Below are 24386 nucleotides of genomic sequence, written 5' to 3'. Positions count from 1 at the left end.
CTGTTAAAATTCATATTATGGCAAGAACCAATCAGCTAACTAAAGAAAAACGAGTGGCCATCATTACTTTAAGAAATGAAGGTCAGTCAGTCCGGAAAATTGCAAAAACTTTAAATGTGTCCCCAAGTGGAGTCGCAAAAACCATCAAGCGCTACAACCAAACTGGCACACATGAGGACCGACCCAGGAAAGGAAGACCAAGAGTCACCTCTGCTTCTGAGGATAAGTTCATCCGAGTCACCAGCCTCAGAAATGGCAAGTTAACAGCAGCTCAGATCAGAGACCAGATGAATGCCACACAGAGTTCTAGCAGCAGACCCATCTCTAGAACAACTGTTAAGAGGAGACTGCGCCAATCAGGCCTTCGTGGTCAAATAGCTGCTAGGAAACCACTGCTAAGGAGAGGCAACAAGCAGAAGAGATTTGTTTGGGCCAAGAAACACAAGGAATGGACATTAGACCAGTGGAAATCTGTGCTTTGGTCTGATGAGTCCAAATTTGAGATCTTTGGTTCCAACCGCCGTGTCTTTGTGAGACGCAGAAAAGGTGAACGGATGGATTCCACATGCCTGGTTCCCACTGTGAAGCATGGAGGAGGAGGTGTGATGGTGTGGGGGTGTTTTGCTGGTGACACTGTTGGGGATTTATTCAAAATTGAAGGCACACTGAACCAGCATGGCTACCACAGCATCCTGCAGCGACATGCCATCCCATCCGGTTTGCATTTAGTTGGACGATCATTTATTTTTCAACAGGACAATGACCCCAAACACACCTCCAGGCTGTGTAAGGGCTATTTGACCAAGAAGGAGAGTGATGGAGTGCTGCGGCAGATGACCTGGCCTCCACAGTCACCGGACCTGAACCCAATTGAGATGGTTTGGGGTGAGCTGGACCGCAGAGTGAAGGCAAAGGGGCCAACATGTGCTAAACACTTCTGGGAACTCCTTCAAGACTGTTGGAAAACCATTTCAGGTGACTACCTCTTGAAGCTCATGGAGAGAATGCCAAGAGTGTGCAAAGCAGTAATCAGAGCAAAGGGTGGCTATTTTGAAGAAACTAGAATATAAAATATGTTTTCAGTTATTTCACCTTTTTTTGTTAAGTACATAACTCCACATGTGTTCATTCATAGTTTTGATGCCTTCAGTGAGAATCTACAAAGTAAATAGTCATGAAAATAAAGAAAACGCATTGAATGAGAAGGTGTGTCCAAACTTTTGGTCTGTACTGTATATTTTCACTTTGTCACTTTTGAGATATCCAAACCTCTTCCATTGTCATGTTACCTATTTTGTCAACTATTTCCTCAGCTTTGGAGGAGTTGAGTTTACTTTCACCGTCCTTTTTGCGCCCTTCACCGTTTTTATTTCTTCTCTTATTTCTAGAGCTTTCTGGCTCAAACTATGCTTTGCAGTAGGAAATGGGTGTGTACTTTGATGTGCAAGCCAAAAGCTGCAGACTGATTGGCTGTTGTCACATTTATTTCTGCTAGGCTGTTAGATTTATTCGTAGCAAGTAAGAATATCCAAAGCTTATCATCATTATCAACATACATTCTGTTTTGAGACTGTTTTATAGTCCAGCCCTAGTAACAAGTAATGAAACTAATTAATTTTGCTGCTGAGTCATTTGTCATGTTATTACTTTGATTAATTAGTATGTAATTGATAACATTACCTATTCAGGTTTGGCTTGTTTAACACAGGAGTCCAAATTATGGGAGTGTTCAGCACACCTATTTTACGATCTGGTCAAGAGAGTTCTTGCTGATGTCATCAGCTCAGCCACACGGCTGTGGCTCAGAGGTAGAGCGGGTTATCCACCAAAAAAGAGATCAGCGGTTCGATTCCCGCCTCCTCCAGTCTGCATGTCGAAGTATCCTTGAACAAGATACTGAATCCCAAATTGCTCCAGACCTTGTATGGTAGCCTCTGCCACCAGTGTATGAAAGTGTATGTGAATGGGTGAATGTGACTCGTAGTGTAAAAAGCGCTTTGTGTGGTCGGGTGACTATAAAGCTGCTATACAAATGCAGGTCAATCCATTTACACACTTTTAAGAGCAGTGACCAAGGGATACACTTGTTATTGTTATGCCTAATGTATTTTATGTACACAGTTTCACATGACAGTGAAATTTGTTTCAGTTTCTATATGTTTATTATTTTTTTAATCAAAGTTTTGCATGGACATATAAGAACCTGGAAATGCAGCAAATTCTCCCATTTGAAAAACTGAAACAAATATTTGCCACTTTAGCCCACAAAATGATTCACATGATGAATCCATGATCAAAATAGTCATCTGTTCATTGTCTGTCAGTTGACGATAAATTCTTTCAGCTCTACACACATTGATTCTTGTTTATCCCCAAGACCAATCAAGTAAGTTCCCAAAGCATCCACAATAAAACAAGTGGAGCAAGAACCTCTGGTCACTTGGACCGTGCTGTACTTGATAAGAGCTGGACTTATGAATTGGAACACATGGGCCATGTCTCATAATTTTTAGAAGTCCACAAGTACAGAGAGTTACAGTGGTTCAGCTCCTGTACATGTCCTATGCTTACATTTGTTCTTGATTGCAGTCAGTGAGACTGAGGACAGTAAGCTTTTTATTGGGCTGCTCATTTTCCCTCTTTTCCAAAACAGCACCTACAGATATCAATGTGGTTTTTGGGGAGTAGAATGTCAATTGGCAATCCTCCCAGCAACAGACAATAAACTGAGACAAAAATAACAAGGCCACAAGGTGTTTCAATGTGATTAAAGCAACAATGTCAAGAAAACTCCAGAGAACTCTTACCCTTTAGATGTTTACTTCATGTGTCACAGCCCTGAGCGTTAAACATCCTCGAGGTTTTCATTCTCCCTGCAGTTTGAATAAACAATTTTACCTTGATGCTGTGTGAACAGGATTTTTTTTTTTAATTTTGCGGCACAATAAGCTCAACAAAAACACTGAATATTTTACAGTTGCTCATAAATCATGTCTCTAACCCTGTGCTTAAGACCAGTTTCAGTGCTGTAGCACAGGGGGGGTGGAAACACAGACCGTAGTGAGGAGAGGAATTAAACCTCGGATCTACAGCCGCAGTTATCGGGAAACAAGACAAATCTGTCTGGTTTGGGATGAACATTTAAGTAGTTTTGGTATCCGGAGAGCGTTAAATCTCCTTGAATCTGTCTTCCCCCGTGCTGCTTTTCAGTCGGCTGAAGTTTTCCTCTCCTTTATCTCGTTTCACTTCTCTCTCCCTGCTCCCCTGGTGTCTATAGTTCTATCACACCCCACCTTCTCGTGTTGACTTGTTTCCCTCTGCCTCCGGGACAACTTTGTTACCAACTGGATGTACCTAGTAATTTTCCGGCCTGAAACAATAGCTCTAGACAGCAGTGGTCTTAGCTATACAGCCACCGTGACATTTTCTCATCGAACAGGGCCTCCTCTGAAACAACTAAATGCCAGGCGGACACCACAGGGCACAATTAGACCGCTTTACACTGGAGAGAGAGGGGGAGACAGTTACAGCTAGAACACACACACACACACACACACATACACATACACTGCAACTTTGCTCCCCATGCAGCCCACCACTGTCCTACAGTCATTTATTTTACTTTACTAATTGCTTTAATGGGGTTTTCAGGGGCCAGCCTGTTCCTGTAAGCTAGTGGCTGCACACTAACTCTCTATCTGTCTTCTCCTCTGTCTCCATTAATGGGCTCAGATTGGAGCTGAATCTTTGGTAATGCAATCAGTTGACAAGCACTTGATTGTAGAACCTGCTCATTAAGATGTAGTTAATTGTTGTCCTTTTCCCTTAATTGCTTATCGAGCTATGATTACTCACACACACACACACACACACACACTCATGCACAGCAATCTACTATTGACCAGCGAGTGTGTCTTTCTACCATTATGATGGACGTGCTGACGTTGAGCAGTACTCATTTCTTTTGTAATTTTAATAAACCACTTTCTTAGCATTCAAGTCATTTCCAACAGTTGCGCTGCTTGTCAATTTTTGACAGGCAGCGCAACATCATATTTTTTTAATCTTAAGTGTATTACTAATATATGCTTTTCACTGAAATCACGATGTGATGTGATATTTTAAAGGAAAAAGTCAGAAATTCTTAACTACCTAGCTCTGAATTTTGCTTGTGCTCTCTGGAAATATAGCTGAACTTAACAATGTTAACGCCTCAAGTATTTAGAAATGTAGAGATTTCAAGGTGCACAAATTTGGGACTTAAATTTTAGGGAATATTTTAAAAGTCATACAGTAAAAATGTGTGATTTTGATTTACGTAGTCAAAATTGCCCTTAATTTAAATCAAATCAAGAAGTGATTTTCCCTCACAAGGTAGTTGGATTTATTTATTTGTAAATGACACATGAAAATATATTTTATACTTCCTTATTATGATCAAGTCAATGTTATTTCCATATATATATTTTGTTATATATATTTGTTTGTGATGTTTGTGTTAACATCTGATTTTGGGAATGCGGACATAGTCACATGCGTATCCTGGGCCACTTCAATGCATTTACCATAAAGTTCAGATTACTGGGCACTACTTTAACAGCGGCTGATATGACCTTGGAGATGCAGGTGATGGCTAGCTTGATGCAGAAACGTCAGCTGCTGCCCTTTTGACCACCCTGAAGAATAGGAGGACAGGATTTGATCCAGCTTGGCTGACAGAGATAAAGACTGTGGTCAAGCTACCTGTCACTCACATCTGTGTGGTCAAACCAGCCACTGCTAAAGCTGGAGACAGACACGGGCAGAGCAGAGCAAAGGGTGTGTAGAGCAGATGTTGTTACCCTTGTGAAAAAAAAAAAACACACTCACACCACTCCCTTCTGGTGTTTCACATGATTAACAGTGAAGATTTAAAATCAACAACAACAACAACAACAAAAGACTGAGTATATTTGCAAGTTGCACTGGTGCTTCCTTTAAAATTTATTGCCATTGTCTCCAAAAATGGTCACAAAATGTGACTAAATGATGACAGTCTGGACCCTTGGATAAAATGTCATTTCAAAGGAAACTCCACCAATTTTATACAAAAAACACTCAGTCATTTGTATAATGACTTCTCCTGCTCCAGAGGGGTGTTGTTAAGTCTGACAGAATAACCCATGGTGATGTCATCAGGTTTATCTCTGCCTGGACTTTAAATTTGTAACAGAAAGGTGCCATTACAATCTGGGGGCTATTTGGAGCTTGTTTGAATCTATCTTTTGTGAGTGGCACAATTTATCTGATGTCCAACATTTAATACAACATCTAATCGTTTAACCTGTAATGTCATATATATGTCATATCATCACTCTACATTTAAACTGAGAGTATCATAAGTTCAATTACAATGAAACACAGCTTTTATATGTTTTTATCATGTCCAGCAGAGGCTTAGATGCAGTTACTGGTAAGAGCCATGATCTGTTTAGAGACCAATTACAAGGAAAACAAACATGTATATTTAGATTTAAAAAATGTCAGTAAGCTTTACGTAATTTGTTTTTTTTAATCTGGTGGAAGGATTTTTCAAAGTTAAAACAACAAAGATATGATGGTTTAAAGAGTTGTTTGCAGTGCCCGCCCTATTGACTCCAGCAGAACTGACACCACCATGCTCTCAGTGTTGTCATGACCATTCCTTCTTATATATTGTCCTTAATTTTTAGTCCCTAGTATGGGTTAAAGTCCTAAAATACTGGATCCTTCCAAACAGTGCAACTAATATCATTTTCTGATCAGTAAACATCCATTTTCAAACTTTTCCATGCCTCCAGTTTATTACAAAGGCTTTCTGTTATGGATTTATTAATTTCGGGCCTAAACTGAGATGATGATGAAATTATCAGGGTTATTCTCTCAGATCTGATGAAGCCTCCCCCATATCAGCTTTCTACAGTCCAAATGGTCTTAGTCTAACATACTTTATAGTACACACACACACACGGGAATGTGCATGCTCAGAGCTGCTGTGTATTTACATCCTGTGCTTTTAATCTCGCAGACTGAAACGTTGAGTTGATCAAGCTGATCTGTCTAGTTTAAGCCAAACTCTCAGTTGATGGCCCATTTATCTCTGTGATTAAACCTGCGTTCAGTCAGTCTGCAGCCAAACAGCCGTGTAAACTCAACCAATCCAAATTTGAATAAAGAAATGACTGGAGGCTGGAGCTTTGCATGTGCAGCATGTATTTGCCAGGCTGTCGTTATTGGTTTAGTTGGACTGTGGGATCAAGGGAGTGGGAAGTGGACACGTCAGATTAAAGAAAGCAAACACAAAGAAAAGATTTCAAACAGGCTGGGGACATTTTTCCACTGGACTTCTTGGTGCTTTAGGAAGCGACTGTGGCACCTGTTGGGAAGCCATGGGTTCAAATATGGAGTCAGATTGCATCTGGGTAAGAGACGGCTCTGCATGCTTGTTTTTTATGTGAAGCTTCTCTCATGGTTGTTTGTTTAATGATTCACTTGCTCCTGTGTAGATGTTAATTTGAATATTAAAAACAAGTAAGTATAGTTCTCAGTGCCATCTTGGGGGCTAGTTGGAACCTTTCATAGTTCTCTTGGTTGGTGAACCCCTGTAGCTGTTGAGTTAACTGGTAACATGTTAGCGAGCCAAGGACTTGCCAGCACTAGCCAGCCACCATAGTGCACCACGTTAGCTGGCTGGGGAAGTGACAGTTTGCAATTGAGATTCTTCCTTCATCAGCTGGACAAAAACACAGTTTAGATTTTTGGCAGAGGAATGTTATAACAGGTCGATGGTGAAAGAGCTAATATGATGATTTTGTCTCTTTTGCCCTCTCTGGCTCTCCATTCCTTCTGCTGTTAAGACGGCTTGATTTTGGTCAGTGGGTCAACTTTTTGTGTCAAAGTTCACAAAAGTTTTCCATAATCTTCCACAATCAATGTCTCCTCCACACATACTTCTTTGCTATCCGCTGAGGCTGCGTCTTCGCCTGTCAAAGTTCACCAAAGTTGAACTTGCACCGAGCTTTGAAGCCAATTGTTTTAGGGTCCAAACAGTGGTATAAAAACTGCAGAGTCCATCATGTAACGCCATAGGGCACAAAAAGACCTTTTACGATAGACATACATGTGAAATGGATGTCTGTAAATCAATACAAATTGATTTACCCCGCAAAATGACTCACTTTACCATCAGAACTCGATCCATTCAGTCCAGTTACATTTGGAAAGTCTAGAAGAGCTGCACAATTATTTTATCCCCATTCAAATTAGCACTAAACTGGAAGTAGCCAGCATGGTCAAGTCTCTAGTATGACTGTATGTGCCCAGTAATACAGAAGCAGTGCCTATATCATCCAGGTCATTTTATACACTGCAGCTGAACTTTTTGGCTTCATGTGCCACTGAGCATCTTCCATAGGAATAACCAGGGTCCCGCTCCAAAGCTGTAAGTCAGTTCTTTCCATACATCAATGGTGAAACTCCACATGATGTGAAGATGCAAATTTGCTTTGTCACTAAAAGGGAATGTTTTATTTGGCCAAGCTGGAAGAGAATGGGAAGCGAATATCCGCCTACGTTAAGTTCGCTTAGGTGTGACTGTACCCTAAACACATACATGGTGTAATTTGTTTCTTACTAAAGTAGAACAGATGGAAATGGATGGATGGATGGATGGATGGATACTCTCACATTCTCAGTCTGTGCAAATAAAAGCAGCCAATAGTCCCAAAAAAACTCTTGACAGGAGATCAGGCATTTATCTCTGAACTTACTCCAGTTAATGTGTTTTATTTCGCCCTTATACGCTCCTTACATCAACCTGTTGAATTTCACCATGGCAGATCATAGTGTGTGTGAAGGCATGAGGATATAGCCTGCGAGTGTGTGTGGGCATGTGTGTGTTTGTGTGTATGTATGAGTCCACTATTTTGAGTGTGCGTGCCTCCCTCCATCTCGCCTCCCATCCATCTTCTGTCTCTCCTGGCTCCCCCCTTGTCTTAATATCCTCCCTTTGCTTTTCAGTGATGGTGGCTGGAGGGGGGGAAGAGGCGGGAGGAGAGGGAGGAGTGCAGATGGTCTGGTCAGAGAGAGAGAGAAAGGGAGAGAGGTAGAGTGAGAGAGGCAGAGAGTGAGTGGCGAGCGGCGGGCTTTTTTGGCAGGGTCGGCCGGTGGGAGGGCCCATTGTGATGCAACGTTGCATAGATAATGCCACGGGGCTTCTAAATGCTCCGTTGCCATGGGGACCTTTGTGCCTCAGTGAACAGCGTATGTGTGTGTGTGTGTGTGTGTTTCATGGCCCCTGAGGAAGAAGAGATAAAGAGACATAGACATAGAGAGAGAAAGAGAGAGAGAGAGAGAGAGAGAGAGAGAGAGAGGGGCTGAGTTGCAGTCAGCTCAAGTGACACTAGAGTCTCCGTATCTGTCTTTCTCTCTGTCTCTCTCTCTCTATCACTTGCTGTGTTTGACCCAGGACAGATGAGTGTGTGTGGAGGAGGGAGAGCGACTGTTGTTGTTGCTTTTTGACCAGAGGGGAGCAAAGAAAAGCGTGTGATTTGATGTCTCTCTGTGAAGTATGGTCCATGTGAAGGTATGTGTTCTCACAACTTCCATTCCTTTCCTTCTCTTTTTATTCTTTTTTGGCGGCTTTTTGGCTCCTGATTTTTCACAACAAATTCCATCATGGTGTCTGCCTGTTCCTCTGCAGTAACAGGTGTCTGCCTGTCAGCCCTGAATTGGAGGGAGAAGAGATCGGAGGGGCAGGAGGTGGAGGGGGGGTAGAGGAGGGAGCAATCGCTTTTGTTTGGATGTTTTCAAGAAGCCTTACAACTGAATTCTCATGGCTCGCCATCCAGCTAGTTAGTCAGCTCGCTTAGCCACTCAGCCTCTATGCTCTCAGCTGTAGCAGCGCCAAACAAGCAAACAAACAAAGGAAAACACAAGCGTTTCATCTTTGCCTTCATCTGCTGTGGAGATGTTGCCTCGAAGTAGGTTGTTTTTCCCCATCTTTTTTTTTCTCAGCTGATGAGGGTGTTTAGATTGATTTGACTGCAAAAAGTCAGATCACACAGGGAAAAGCCTGCAGGTTTTTTTTTTGGTTTTTTTTTGCATGCAGAGTTGTTTGAGTGCAGTTTCTGAACTCAGAATTTCTTGCAGCTTTCTAGTAGCTTTGTACCGAGTGGCTGGTTTGTGTTTGCATCAAAGGATTATCTGCAGCTTTTATCTTCAAATGAGCATTTAAGGGATGAGATCATAGATTCTGAAATCATCCATGTGTTTCTTGCACGTGATTAGCTTCATGCTAAAACTTTGACACCGTGATGATTGATCTGAGGCCACTAAGCGCTAGAAAGGGGTTATTTTCATCCATTTCAAAAATGATTTATTATCAGCTCAGGGAATACGGCCAACTCAGCACAGACGATGTAGCCAGGTGATTTATTTAAATTTATTTTGTCACTATTTCTGTTGAGCAGCTCTGTTTTCATCTGCAGTGCAGTGTAAACACATGTATGTATCATCATGTTGAACTTAGGAAGAGATCGCATGTTGCTCTCGCAGTATTCACACTTGAGAGATTTCACAGCCGTGTGTGTGTGTGTGTGTGTGTGTGTGTATATGCCGTTTAGCAGTTGCACAAAGCACTTATCTGTGTCATGAAGTCAGTGGGAAATTTCCTATAACCCTGACACTGTTAGTGGGTCTCTATATTCATTCAATGTCACAGCAACAAGTCGTGTGTTCTCCAATCAGTTTCAAAGCTGCAGAATCCATGCAAATGCATTTACGTCTGTGCATGCTTCTGTGCATGCGTGCATGTTAGCCAATAGTATAGCGGACATGTTTTGTATGCACGCGCATGTGCCTGCATGTGTGTCCAGTTACCATTAATAACAAGGAGACGGTGCATAATTACAGTGAAATTCTCAATTTGATTTGTTAACTTATTACATTAATGATTCATTATAATCAAATTGTATCATTATGGTGGGAAGCCTGAAGGTGCCTCAGGCATCATCAGCGTTTAAGCTCCCACGGACCGGCACTCTGCTCTCCGTCAGTGTTCTTAAACTGAAAATACACACCGTGTAATCACTATAAATAAAATTAATGTTCTCTCCTACTGGGAAATGTATTTTATTTTCAGGGCATTTCAAATGTTAAAACTATTATAAAGCTGAGTTGTTTCATGTCTGTACAGAAAGAGCACTCCAATTTTGTATTCACTTGTAATGACATGTAATTGCTTTCTGAATGTATGGAGCTTAATTTGGTTGGAAACTACACAAGGGCTCTGTGTTAGATATGCAACAGGCTTATTTGTCATGCACATAGTTTAATGTTTTTTCAAAGTGTCAGATTACAGAAAACATGAAACAGATTAGTAAAAAGGGAATACATATGCATTCACTGTCTATGTGCTTGTGTCACTTCAAAGGCCCTCACACATAGAATTATTGTGGTGTGCAGTTCCACTTCAGACTTTAGAAACTGACCATCAAACCAAATGGATATATGAAAATCCATCAGATTTAAAGTCTAAATTTTATAGCTTTTCGATGAGCTCAGATCTCTTTCAGAATCGCTCCTTTGTAGCCAAATGCCGACCGGGAAACATTGATCCATTATGACTCCCATTCTGACATGATTTATTATAATCCCATCGTTTTTACTATCTGGAACCCCATCAGAAAACTGCCAGATATCAATTTAAGATCTAAATCATAATTCCACTACCAGTGCTCCAGTGTATAGGCACCATGTGCTCTTCACTTGATGAAACAATCTACAATCCAAATGCATTAATGCATTGCACAATCCATTAATTTGTATGTGGGAGTTTTTTGTTTTGTTTTTACAAATTAGTAAAATCAGTTATGTTTAATCAGCTGTAATGATTACAGCAGCAGACACGAATACTATAATTAGCAGTTGGTTTGTTTGCATATCTGTTAATTGGTGGTTATTCATCGCACATTGAAGAGCATAAATTAGGCATAAAAACAATGGGTCTCATGACAGAACCACTCATAGGAAGAGATTTGCTCCTAAATAGCACATGCAAATGATTTAAAAGATCTTGTTGCAATTGCCAATGTTCTGATATTTCTTTTTTTATTTACACAGTTTGCCTTTCTGCACTTATTTTACTGAGAAATTATAATCACCAAACCCCAAAACTCTTCACTACGTAAATGAGATGTGCATCATGGCTTATCAGTTTACCTGGGCCTTTACAATATATCTTTTCTTTTTGTTTGTTTTTGTTTTTGGCAGGAGTGTTTTTGACGTGGCAACTTTTGCAGCCAGTGTCCGAAATTAAGTTTTTGACTCACTGGCCAAGGGGACTGTCAGATGAAAAAATCCAACAGCCAAGCATATTTTTTTCCAGCCAAAATAATAAATTGCCTTTTTATTTTGCATATACATTTGTTTTAGTGCATTTTATTGGGATACTAAGGTATTGTGTTGAATACAAACTTAAAGAGGAGGCCAGAGCAGAATTTAAAGCAAAATTATTTTGACTTATTGATGAACTGTGAAACAAATCAAACCTGAATACAACTCATGCCTTGATCTCAAAATTTTAAGTATTTAGTGTTAAATGTACATTAGGATCAAACATTTGAGGGTTTGCTTCATCATTTGAATCAACTCAAACCTCCTCATCAGACTCCTCACTCTCTACTGCTGTGACCTTCTTCCTCCAGCACCTGACAGAATCCTGAACAGTGACAAATGATTGTTTAGTGGAGTAGCTGATGTCCTGTACAGTAAACAGCAGAGGTGTCGTAGTGGGGGAAACATGGGACTGATTACCCAGCAGCCCAGTGGGAAGAGGACCCTTGAAAAGCTTGAAATAAAAAGTTGGGTTTTGTTTGCACTTTTTTATTTCTCATTAATTAGTGCCATAATTAACTAACTAACAAATGGCTGAATAAATCGATCGAAAGACTGAACCTGTTTAAAAAAAACTGTGAAAGTTCTCTGAGGCTCTTGAATGACTGACTGCTTAGGGGTTCCAAAAGAAAAGGGAGGGAAAGCAAACCGACTTTGTAGAAAAAAAATCAAAAGGTGCATGACAGTGTGGTGGAAAAGAGAAAGGGCATGGTCCTACATGGACAGCTTATGCATTGGGTGCAGAATTTTGTACTACACCCCTGTTGTTGGGTGGTGGGTGTTAGTTTACAACTCAGTATACATGAGGAAAATCGTCATGCTCCGACAGCTGCTTCAGGGTCTTCCTTCAGATCGCTGTCCAGGTGCTCGCCCTCTCTTATAACACCTGATAGTGTAACATTGCACTTTTGTGAATGAAATCTGCCTGGAGCAAAACAGCCTTTAAATATAGCACTTCACTAATGACCAAATCTCTCGGACGCACATGTCCTCATGAATTAATCAAGTTGAAATGAGAAATTTAGTTTGTACAGTTCAGAGGGTTTGGTGACTCAGACTTGGAACGATTGTTCGAGTGAGCCTCACAGGGAAATAAGTAAGAGAGATTTAGGGTAAGAAAAAAAAAATTCCACCTAAGTGCATTTCCATCCATCAGTTTTATGTGTATGTAGATATATATAGAATCAGATTTAGGCCACACATTTTAAAGAAAGGAATGTATTAACATCCAGCAGTATGGGGATGATGTTTCTTCAGGGGGCGCTACCATACAGCTATAGATTCTTCAACTGTGGCGATGTGATTGACAGCCTCCCATATCTCATCTCTTCATATCAGCCACCACGTGGTAACAGCAGGATCACTCTAAGTGATCCATACACTTAGAGTGTAGAGTTAGAGAGTTAGAGGCAGGCATTAGACTTAAGCTTACATGTGAATCTAAATAACAAAAATCCTCATCCTAAAACTTCTGTTTTATGAGTCTCCTCGTCACAGAATAACAAATGTCACATTTGTGATGGCTTTAGTTTGGTGTCACAGTTTTGCGACATATCAAACTCTTCTCCGTGAATATCTGGCAGCGTGAAACTGGCAGACACAGTGAGATCTAGCCTGTTTTCCCACCACAGACTGCAGAGTCCATTTCGCAACAATTAAAAATGTGTCAGAGACATCGGGGCCAAAATAATGTTCAGGATGACTGTAAATGTGGCAGTAAATAAACAGACAGAATGCGCTGACACATTCTCTCTCTCTCTCCCCTCCCCTCTCCAGGAGTTGCAGTTTGAACGTCTGACCAGGGAGCTGGAAGCCGAACGACAGATCGTTGCCAGTCAGCTGGAGAGATGCAAGCTTGGCTCTGAGACTGGAAGCATGACTAGCATCAGGTGTGTGTGTGTGTGTGTTGTGTGTGTTTGTCTCACACCTGTCAGATCCTCTTCTGTACACTCTACCTGTGTGTTTCAGCTGTGCTCTTGCAGGTGACTGGCTTTACAGCTGGTCACATTAGAGGTACACTCCTTGATTTGTGTCCAAAATTCATCCCTGTGATTCAAACCACAGTTCCAAAGCTCTGCTGGTTTGCTTTGTAGGCCACAGAGAGAATCTTCCTGCATTCCTCTGGTGCACCAGATCTTATTCCTTCTCTTGCACTCACATCTTCTACAGTAGTTACTTGACAGAGCTGCAACATGTATAATAACAGGTAGCTACTCAAAGATGCTTTTTAAAACCTAAAGCTGTGGGAGAACCTCAGGGCCCTCAGGTAAAATAAAATGATAGAAGGACTAGTATTTTCATTATACATTTCATCACAGTTCATTCAGACAGCGCTATCTCACTAGTTAGATTACCTGAGTGTCCAATTTAAGGCAGCATTCACTGATTTTTTGGCTACCTGTGTACAATCTGTTAGCACAATGTTGACATATTATCATCTTATCAAGTTGGCAACATGTTAAAAAGCTCACTATTCTTTTAGCTCTGTTTTAGTTCACCAACTCCTAAAGGCTGAGACACACCAAAATGACATCAAAGAACTTGTGTCAACTTAAGCCGAATGTTGCGTTGCCTCATGTCTTGACCAAAACACTGCACCTGAACACCTGATTTCATTCACCTATGGGTTCTGTTGTCTCTGACACCGATTCAACATGCTGAATTGGCCCAAAAAAGCCTACTAGAACAAACAGATTCACCACCAAAACTATGGTGACACACACTCTCCAATGGCCTGACACTGACTAATGGCCAGCCATTGGCTTGGTGTGTTGGGGCTTGAAGGCCCAAGACCTGAATCTTACGCTGTTAAATGTTTCACCAGCTATTTGCTAACTGTGTCTGTGTGCTGTTTTGTATTGGATAGGTTGTGTGCAGTAGGTTTATCAGAGCTTTATTTATGAAAACAACTGCCTACGTCTTGAAACAAGACTGACAGACCAATCAGAGTGAACCAAACAGTAAAGTTGCAGTTGTCCTTAAACCAAAACAATGAGCTTAAAGATGCTAAAATGCTCCGTAGAGCTGAGGGGACCCTAAGACCTGGGTTGTAGTTCGTTGTGGGTTTGTAAATAAGAGCGACCCCTCTCATATTACCCATCGTTATTTGAGCCATTGGTATTTTAAGATATTCATTAGTGTAGCTTAAAAATATTCTTAGCCGAGCTACTAACTAGCTAGTTAAGTAGGCTTGTGACCATGCAACACTGTAGATGATCAATAGGTAATGAAAAAACAAATCATTGCTTTATATTATATTATATTTTTTATATTTTGGAGCTTCTTACTGGAGCTTTCTACCCACTAATTCGGCCACTGGGATTAAATGTTTTACAATTCATACAAACATTTTTTTACCTATCAAGTTTTTTTTATCCAGCAGCATTCCAGTAATTATGTTCATTTTAGCCGACCTCATTTTAAGAACACATATTAGCCATAATCAGCTCTCATTATTTTTATTCCACTTATTGCTTTTTAAAATAAACATGCAGAGTAACAACAGGGAGGTGAAGGGGACACGAAGCAATTATTTTGTAATTACTTTTTAAAATATGTTGCTCAGTCCACAGTCATCTTCAGAAAACAGTACAAGAAAAACTCAGAGATGAGACAGCTTGAGGCCTCTTATAACCCTGAATGTATGTGTAATGTGTGCTGCTGGAAAGGAGTTAGATCTGTCAAAATCTCACTGGCAGAGTTAAGTTTATTGACGGGATCAAGTTGCAATCCTGAAGCTCTTAACTGCATATTGACTATAGGTACTGTAGCACCTTTAAGCTCAGAGGCGCATGAGGAATAAAGTGAGATCACTTTGAGGCTGAGGGATTTGAACTTGAAAGCAATCCGATCTCCGATTGACACTTTGATTCTCACAGAGTTCATCGGGATTTAATGATCAGTGACTGAATAATGATCAAATCATTTCTCATATAGATAATGCTTTAATATGGACTCATATACACAGATATATATTCAGTATAAGGGACTGTATTTATCAGAGTATGGGGGTGGCTAGGGTGTGAAAGATGATTGAGTTGAAATATCAGTATTTTAAACTTAGATCAGATTACATTTCATGATGTTTGCTGCAGATGATGTGTTCACGGACCATCAGAAATGTAAAAATCTGTTTTCAAATTGTTTTTCACAGTTCCTGGCGATGATAAATGGTCGGATTTTGGTGATTTTATTTTTAAAGAAAACATGACTTTCAAACCCATGTGTGGGTTTTGGGGTTCTGAGGGTGTTTCAAATAAAGATAGAATACGACAATTTAAAGTTGAATATTGGAGCTAAAGTGTCTTGATTAATAATTGCATGTTGCATTGGCCAGAAACAGATATGACCTTGTGCGGTGGAGAGCAAAATTACATTCTTTACTGGCAAAATCGGGCCAAACCCGTCAGTATAACACTCCAGGTTGATCAAAGTAGCTGCTTTTAGTAGTTTAAATGAATGTTGGCTGTGGTCTAAATGGCACAAAGCAAATCCTTAGCTTTGCAAACATGACACACTATTAATTGTCCATTAAAAACAACAGTTGCTTCTCACAAAGAAACAAACAATGTGCAGCCGTCTCAGGAGTCCATTGTTTTGCTCAGGGCCCCCTTTTTTTTCTTGTGATGAGAGGAAGTAAACTGTTCACAATGTGAAGAGACTGCCATATTATCTGCTGCTGATTCAGTTTGGACCCAAGCTCCGTCTCTGCTCTGAGCTCAAAGAGCAGATTCTACACATTCCATACCAGTCCCAATGTGAAAACAACACTGCTGACACAATAGTGGTAACGCACTTAGCCTGCCTCTCAGGACAATGTAACACGATTAAAGCCTCTGTCTCTGTTTCTCTGTCCCACTCTCTCTAACACACACACACACACACACACACACACATACACGAATAGACGCACACAGTCCATCATCTTTTCCCGTCTTTGATTCCGTTAAGCGAGCGGGGATTCCATCCGTCTCAAACTAATTACTCATCTGCCGGCATTGTAATTCTCGTTTCAATTTGAGGGGTGGACCAACAAAGAGCAGAAAGATGGTCTAAAAACCGATTCATTCACCAGTCTAATTAACTGGTGCATGCATTTAGCTCTTCAGCGCTGTCACAGGGCTGTATTGAGAGCCCCCATTTAAAACAGCAGCAACATGGGAGATGGAAGAGGTGTGGAGTCCAAAAACACCCGTCTTCCACTTCATCACACAGCTGCACACAGATGGAATAAAGGCTGCCATCTTGCTAACTCGATTAGATGGGTTTATTATTTAGTGAGGAGCAGGGCGTCTTGTGGATTACACTGTGTTCCATTGCTTTTTATAGGCCGTCCACTTTGCTTGACTTGGAGGTAATTACCAAATGGACAAATGGTTTGCCAAACAAAGCAATATGTTAGAAGTTTGTATTGCCTAAAGCATGTAGGATTTATTGTTCAATTACCTCTGAAACATTAGCATTGTTGCTGCTCTGAATAGTTTTAGTCTTGGCTGCTTGTCCCGGCAAACAGAAGGCGCAACATTTTATTGACAGCTACAAGACACGTACAGGAATTTATCTTGGTAACATTTGTGGTGAGATGTATTGGCACTGCACAGCAATTAAGCTAGGAACTTCCTATATTTTCAGCAGCTTGGTGAAAGGAAAACAAAATTTCAATTGTTGCAGTGCTTTGAGTTTATTCCTTTTGCTTTTTTGTTGTATAATGTACTTTGGCTGTAGAAAGTTATAAAGGTTATTTTTGTATGTTCCTTGTATTTCCCCTGTTTTTCTGTAGCTAGGTTAGCATAGTATGAAATAGGGATGGACGGTAATAACTCATTTGACTGATCTTTGGTGGAATTAACATCATATAATACATGCATACTCTTATCATGATGGCCCACCAGCAGATGGAGACATGAAAAACAATACTTCTCAATGTATGTAATATTTATTTCGGCATTTATTCATTTTCAAATTAAGAAAAAGCATGTTGGCTGATATCGTGCATCCCTAGTACGTAACATGGCTGAAATGCACTGTACAGTATTTTCTTCATTAGCAAGGTGACTTAGATGATAAAAAGATGTGTTTTTTGTTAGCTGTCTGGCTCACCATGTTCTGTATCTGCAGGTAAAGGTCATTTCTCACCCCTAGCAGAAGCTAGTTTATTGGTGTCGTCCAGGTTAGCATTACTGCTGCTAGCTACCATTATTCACTCAACGGTTCGTACGATATCTTATGAAAATGTAAGACTGGTTACATTGGTTAGGTGTCAGAAAAGAAACATGGCTGGACGTGTTTAAGTTTAATCAAGAAAGACAAACTTGGTGACAACACCTTAAAATAACACACAGTTCCAAACACCGGTCTCCTGGGGGAGTGTCCTGTGTTGTTTGACCTATCCACCAACCTTCCTCCTACACAGACTTTTGGTCTTTCTTTACTCCCCAAACTGACCCATTGGTCATGTTATCCTAGCCTTCCCGATTACTTGGGATACACAGAAATTTTTGGCTTATGATTACATGGATTGTTTACAAAAATGTGGTGCATTATTTTTTGTAGGTGTACAAACAGTGCATGAGAGCAGCCTCTCTCACTTAAATTCAGTGCGTCTGTGTGTCATAGCTAGCTAGCACTGTCAGTTGTGTAACATAAAAAAGTAGATAATAAGTAGTAGGGCAAGTACTTGAAAATACCCAAATACCTATTATTATTACCTATATTCCAGGCACTTTTGCTTCCTAGAGAACAGTATTCACTGAGCATTGGAAACTAAATTTTGAAAAAAAAAATAAATAAAAATGAACACCAAATCCACAAACTAGCTTTATTTCTGAACTGAGATTAGTTTGCTTCTATATATTATCTGTTTAATCCAAATGGTCAAGAATGATCAACTCAGTCACTTCTCTCTCCAAAGTCCGTTAATCACTACATTAAAAAGAACATTAAATTTGTAATTATTGATAGTATAATACTTTATTAATATAGCCTACTATCTGAAACTGCTCTTGAATGAAAACATGTCTTTGTGTTTCTTTAAATAAACTCCTCCACAGGCCGTCGCCGTCTTCTTGGCTTTCCTAAAGGAGCAGCTCTGGTTTCTGCTTCCAGACAAACCGCTGGTTCATAGACCGAGGCACAGTAGATATAATATAACCAGTGTTTTTATGTCCAGGGACAATACAATGGCTGTGTGGGGTTTTCAGACACCTTGGCTGATGCCTGCAGTAGATTAAAAAAAGCAGAACAATAGAGGATGGAACTGTGTAACTGCGTTTAGTGTGGCTTGTCCTGATGTAACTTGAGAAGTAAGTTGAGGAAGGAAAATACAGACACCTTGCAACTACTGAAAACACAGGTTTTCTTGTGTTACAAGAAGGGAATCCCCAAAACCAAAACTTATGTTTTTTAGTTAGAAGTCTTTCAGTTGACTTTCTTTCTATTTAAAATTATGATTTGACGGCTCTTTTAAAAAGTAGGCAATAAAATACCTGAAAAGATGAAAATCTGTCCCCAGATAGTCAGACAGAAAGAAAAGTTGAGTAAAGAATGAGTGTTAAGTACAGCTGTGTGACTGTGAGGGGGCCGGCAGTTTGGGAATCTGCTCCTGTTGTGTTGTGCAAGATAAAGACTTTCAGAGGTGCTAATGAGATCTTCAGCTCTGCCTTTGTTTCCAGTTTTAATCAGTCACCACAGGTCACAGTGTCTGCTACGGCATATGCTGCTGCTTTACCACTTCAAAAAGCACAAATCCACTGCAAATGTGTGTGTGTGTGTGTGTGTGTGTGTATTTGTGTGTTGCTTTATCAGTCAAACAGCGACAATGTTTTTGTCTGCTGAAAGAGAAGAGTCGCCTCAAATGTCAAGGTTGCAAGTGATACTTAGGTACTTCTTCTTTGTTTAGACAACACAGGAGGTGGAAATGAGCGGAGGAAATGGACATTACTGTGATTATAGTTGTGTTGTACATGTAATTTCTCACCCTTGAAGCACTGGGTCCATGTCATTGGTTCGACAGCCCATTGGTTCGACATCCCATTAGTCCGACTGTCCGCGGTGCTGAACGGCTCGCGGCGGGCGTATGGTGCGCCGCGACCGGCTTGAGGCAGAGCAGGCTCACGGCTTATGTTTGTCACTTTCTTTTTCATTTTAACCCACACCATGATCTTTTCCTGACCCTAACCAAGTGTGCCTAAACCTAACCAGACCTTAAACACAGGGCATCATGATGATTTCGGAACGGACTTCAGAACAATGAGTTTAATATGGTCGGAACAATGGGATGTTGAACCAGTGGGCAGTTCCCGAAGCACTGCTCTTTTCTGTTTGTCCCTTAACCTCAATTATCAACCACACCCTCTCACTCCAGTCTCTTCAGCAGTTAGAATCAATGGTCTTAATGTTGCTTTAGTCAGTATTTTTAATCATACTGTTCAGAGCAACGTGTGTGTGATAAGTATACCACATATTTATGTGACATTACCCAAATAAAATAGATAAAATGTCTAATTTCTGAGCTGTTATGACATTAGCCAATCTTTTTGTCTTGTCAACTATCACTGAAGTTTCACCTTCCCCCTCTACCCATCCCCAGCTTCTTTTGTCATTCAGTTTCCCTGCTATTCACTTTTAAAGGCTTTTGTCTTATTAGCTCACTCTCTCGTCTTTAACTTAAAAAAAACTTTTTTTATTTGTCTTCTCCATCTGTATCTGACCTCTTCCAAAGTTTTCAACTGTCCTTCTGATCCAAACAGGAGGTCAGGTTCCCAGGGCAGAACAGTTAAAAGCAGTGTTGTAATCAAGTTCACCTTAACCAAGACAAAGTCATGACTAACTGTGCGTTCACACCAAACGCGATGGACGCGATGAACGCCACAAGTTTCCATTCAAAATCAATGTAAATGACGCGATGACACGCGATGTCGCTTCGGGCAACGCATTTCAGGCGATAAGAGCAACGCGATGAAGCGATGACGCGTCCATCGTCTCATCGCGTGTGTCGCTTGAAGTTGAAAAATTTTAACTTTTCAAGCGACATCGCGTGACGCTGTGCCGTGACATCCAATCAGCGTTGATATCCAACCATTCATAAAGAAATTATAAGCATCTAACCGTAGACAGATGGACAGGCGCTCCGCAGCTGGGATGGAGCGCTTGTAGTTGGTGTCCAGGCGGGAGATCCTCGCACCGATACGGGCCAACAGGTCCTCAAACTGGGCCAGCGTCAGCCTGAAGTACCGCTGGAAACGACCGTCATCCAGACGCAGCTCTTGCAGGAGGTGATGATATTCACCCAGCTGTGTGCGTTTCTGGAGGATATTGTGAACCCAGACACGGCGGTGTTTGGGTCTCCGATCCAGATCAGTTGTCCACAACAGATAAAGAGCAGCTACGGTAGTTAACTCAGCCATGGTTGACCAGAAAATAGCGGGAGGTGAAGAAAATTGCGGGAGGAGGGTTGCGTCATCGCGATTGAAGCGATGAAGCGATGATCAAAAAGGTGACATTTGTGATCAAGCGACGCGATACTCGCGTTATGGGCGATGACATCGCGTCCATCGCGTTTGGTGTGAACGCACGGTTCGACCAGGGTGCATCACGAACAAGACAAGACCCAGACTTTGAGGCGCTGAGGCCAAGTCAAGACCAAGACCAGACCAGTAGTGGAGTCCAAGACAAGGCCGAGACCTTTAAAGGTGGTCTTGGGACTGGTGTTGAGATGAGGGCTGGTCTCCAATACTGCAGTTAAGATCGATTATTTTGAGCCCTGTTGTGGTTTCAGTTGGCTTTGTTTGTTCCAGTCAGGTTAGGTGTCTTGCTTAGAGCAAAGTTTTGGCACATTTTCAAACTGACCCTGAAGCTTAAGGCTGATTCTGATCTTAACCAGCTACATTATGGGTTTACAATCTCTGACACAAAGTAACCCATCTTTGATTTTGACTGAATAAATTTAACAAGGGAGGAAACACCCCAGCTAACAAGAGTAGTATCTCTTTCTCTGTTGGCTCTGTTGGAGTGCCTCACTTTGCCTAGTGTTTACCTGCTCCCTGGCTACAGTCCCTTTATCTAATCACCCGAGTGGAGCTCCGACAGCAAGCACACACCGAGTAGATACAGATATCTGAGCTGTGGTGGCACCGTGGTGGCCTCTCCACTCTGCTGGCCGAGAAGTAGCCTCCTCCTGGGGTGGACTATTTGTCTGCCTCTTTTGGCTGTGCACATTTGCAACATTTGTCCAGTAATCGGATGCACAACTCTGTGCTCGTCTGGCTGCTGAGTGGTGAGCGTGTGTGTGTGCATAAGCATTGGCTGTAACCACAGCACCCAGCGAGACCCACTGCCGCTCGTCTGGCGGGAAAATGCGACCCGTCTAGCGAGGGGCCATTACCCAGAAGCTGTCGGGGCGCTCAGCTGCCAGTTTAGACTCACAGCACCCTGGCTCTCCCTCTGCTTCTCCTCAGCAAACACCGACTAACGGACATGTTTGCAGAGAGGTGCAGCTTTACTGAGAACTATTAGTTGTTGTTATTGAATTGAAAAACTCTTTTCAAAGAAAGGTCCCTAATAGTCCTTTGAAGGACTGTTTTCCCACTGAGGTAATCTGAAGAATGCATTATAGTACTGGGTAGAACATTTCTAGAAGTCAAACAGCCAATATCAGGCCAGTCAGACAAAACATTTTACAATCCAGGTCTTGCAGTCAAATATTTTTTGATAGCTAAAAGAAATCAGAGCTAAAACTACAAAAACAACACCTGAAAGTAGGATATTTTCCTTTACCTCAAAAATGACAAGAGATCATCCTTGAAAATAAACTGTTCCTGCAGAATAACTTTGATAGAACTATAGGTCAACAGTTAAACCTTCCTGCCATAGGTTAACTTTGTCCAAAGTAAATAAGCTACAAAATTAAGGTGGTGAATGACAGCTACTGTAACAGTCAGTAAGACAGCTAATTGAAGAAGGGATGGAGATTAGACTGATCTGAACTGTCATGTTTTACCAAACTGATTTGATTTCCCTTACTCAGCTGCTGTTCCGCCCAGTCTGCAGGTGCCTTGTCAGCCGCCTATACCCTAGAGTCATCTGTCGCTCATGTCACACAAGATGTATTGACTTAGAAGTAAACTGATGTTAGAGCTTAGATCGGGCCCAAAAAATTCGGCCCGACACAGCCCGAGCCCGTGCACATTATGTCCGGGACCAGCCCGTCCAATTAACTGTAATTATGGGCCCGAGCTCGATTTAAACCCAACATTTTTCAATAAGTTGGCTGTTATAGGCTAATTAACGCTAAGGACACACCGAGCGCGTTAGTGCTGCGGACGTCCTGCGAATGTACTCGCAGGCGCTTGACTGGCCACACAGGCAGCGCATTTCTCCTCCGCGCCGGTTACACGACTCGTCTGTTTCATCATTTTTTATAACGTAATAAGTTAATGACAATTTGTCATTGCATGTCCATGTATTGAGCATGTTGGGTTAACACTGAATGAATAGGGCATATTTTTGGGAGGCACGGAAAGCCGCTGTCCCTCCCACTTATCTCTACCCCCCCCCCCCCCCCCCCCCCCCCCCTTTCTGTATGTGTGAATTGCAACCCCCAACCTGTAGCCATTTCTCTCTCTCTCATATCTGACTCTCTCTCTCTCTCTCTCTCATATCTGAGGGACACAACTTGGGCCCACGGGCCGGGTCGGGCCAGGCTCGGGCTCAGGCAGAGAATCTAAGCTCTAACTGATGTATAGTTTGCTTTGGCATGCTAGCAGTGTGATGAAAATGCATCTTTTCAGCATCAAAAGACCTTGCTAAGAGGAACCAAAGAACAGTTAAGATGATGCCGGCAGTTGGAGACAGCTTCAGCAGCTCCTCAGGTGCTACTCACTCCTGCCAGAGCTGTTAGTGATGTTAAAGTTTAGACTCGTGTGGAGCTCGAGTCCTCCTTTGAAGGGTTTATCTTGTAGCTTTGCCCTCTGAGTTTGGGTTAGGATGTAGGTATAGTTATGATTACAAGTTATGAGATAATTGTTTGGGGTTTGGGTAAGATTAGGGTGACTTTAAACATTGGGGATGACAACTGGATAGGGTTAAGAGCTTAGGGTTCAGGTAAACTGACACCCTATCATTCTGCCTTTAATTTTCAGTCAGTTTTTGCATTTCTATGTTGTCTGTTTCTGCATCTACCTGCCCTCTGTCTTCACGTAGGTCCGATCTACCTGTCCTGTCACAGTCCTGAATGCTATTTCTTAGCATAAAAACCTGTGACTGTCACTGCCAGTGTTTAGTATTCTGATTCATTAGGGATTCAAGTTTGTTGTAGGCATGCGTTTCTCAAAATTGGCTTTTAAATGCCACATGTCTGCATCTAGGCTTATTTATTTATTTCTTTACTACAAGTTCCATAGACCCATCAAGAAACAATCAAGAAAAAACATCTGATGCCACATATGCATAATCACAATGATCATATAAATACAGCTGTGATATTGTAAATTAGGAAACATACTATGCACTTTACCCATCCCATCTCGACACAGTCACAGTTACTTATAAAGTAGGTCAATTATGTAACAGACTAATTCATTTTGCATACTTTATGTTTAGCTACTGATGTTTTCGAACAAGACCCAAAAAAGAGAATTTCAAAGTCAGGATGACAAGCCTGCACTCTGCTGCATTTGGCTGAGTCATAAAGGATGCAAACTGTGGCTGCTACCTGTGCGAAGCAATAGCATTAATGTCTTTTTCATCGTAATATAAAGCTGTAGTCACTTGAGCTACGTTTGAACTGAATGTCTAGATATGACTGTGGATTTTTTTTTCGAAGCATCATAGAGGTGGTGAGAACAGAGGATCAGAGAGAGAAAGACGGAGAGAGAGAGACAGTCTGACGGAAGGGGAAAACAGGGTCAGTCTGGTGACTGTGTGATTGAATTTGTGCAGTAGCTTTGCCATGACTGAGAATTGTAGTCACTCTCATT

At 41.4% G+C, this 24386-nt stretch overlaps 1 protein-coding gene across 10 annotated transcripts in view; it reads left to right on the top strand.

The window, feature by feature from the left end:
* ctnnd2b (catenin (cadherin-associated protein), delta 2b) overlaps positions 1-24386 on the top strand; it is a 218064-nt gene that overhangs the window by 54226 nt on the left and 139452 nt on the right. For 8 of the 10 annotated variants that reach the window (XM_033650653.2, XM_033650660.2, XM_078172937.1 and 5 more), the window contains exon 3: positions 13189-13301. In XM_033650653.2, the coding sequence (XP_033506544.2) occupies positions 13189-13301 (113 nt within the window). Of the gene's footprint in view, positions 1-8468; positions 8603-8895; positions 9000-13188; positions 13302-24386 lie in introns of those variants that run through there. The other 2 variants (XM_033650656.2, XM_033650657.2) reach the window with 2 other exon arrangements.

This window comes from Epinephelus lanceolatus, chromosome 12 (genome assembly GCF_041903045.1).
Source record: "Epinephelus lanceolatus isolate andai-2023 chromosome 12, ASM4190304v1, whole genome shotgun sequence".
NCBI classification, from domain to species: Eukaryota; Metazoa; Chordata; class Actinopteri; order Perciformes; family Serranidae; genus Epinephelus; species Epinephelus lanceolatus.
Note: the sequence above shows the minus strand (reverse complement) of the source record. Positions and strands in the feature narration are given on the sequence as shown.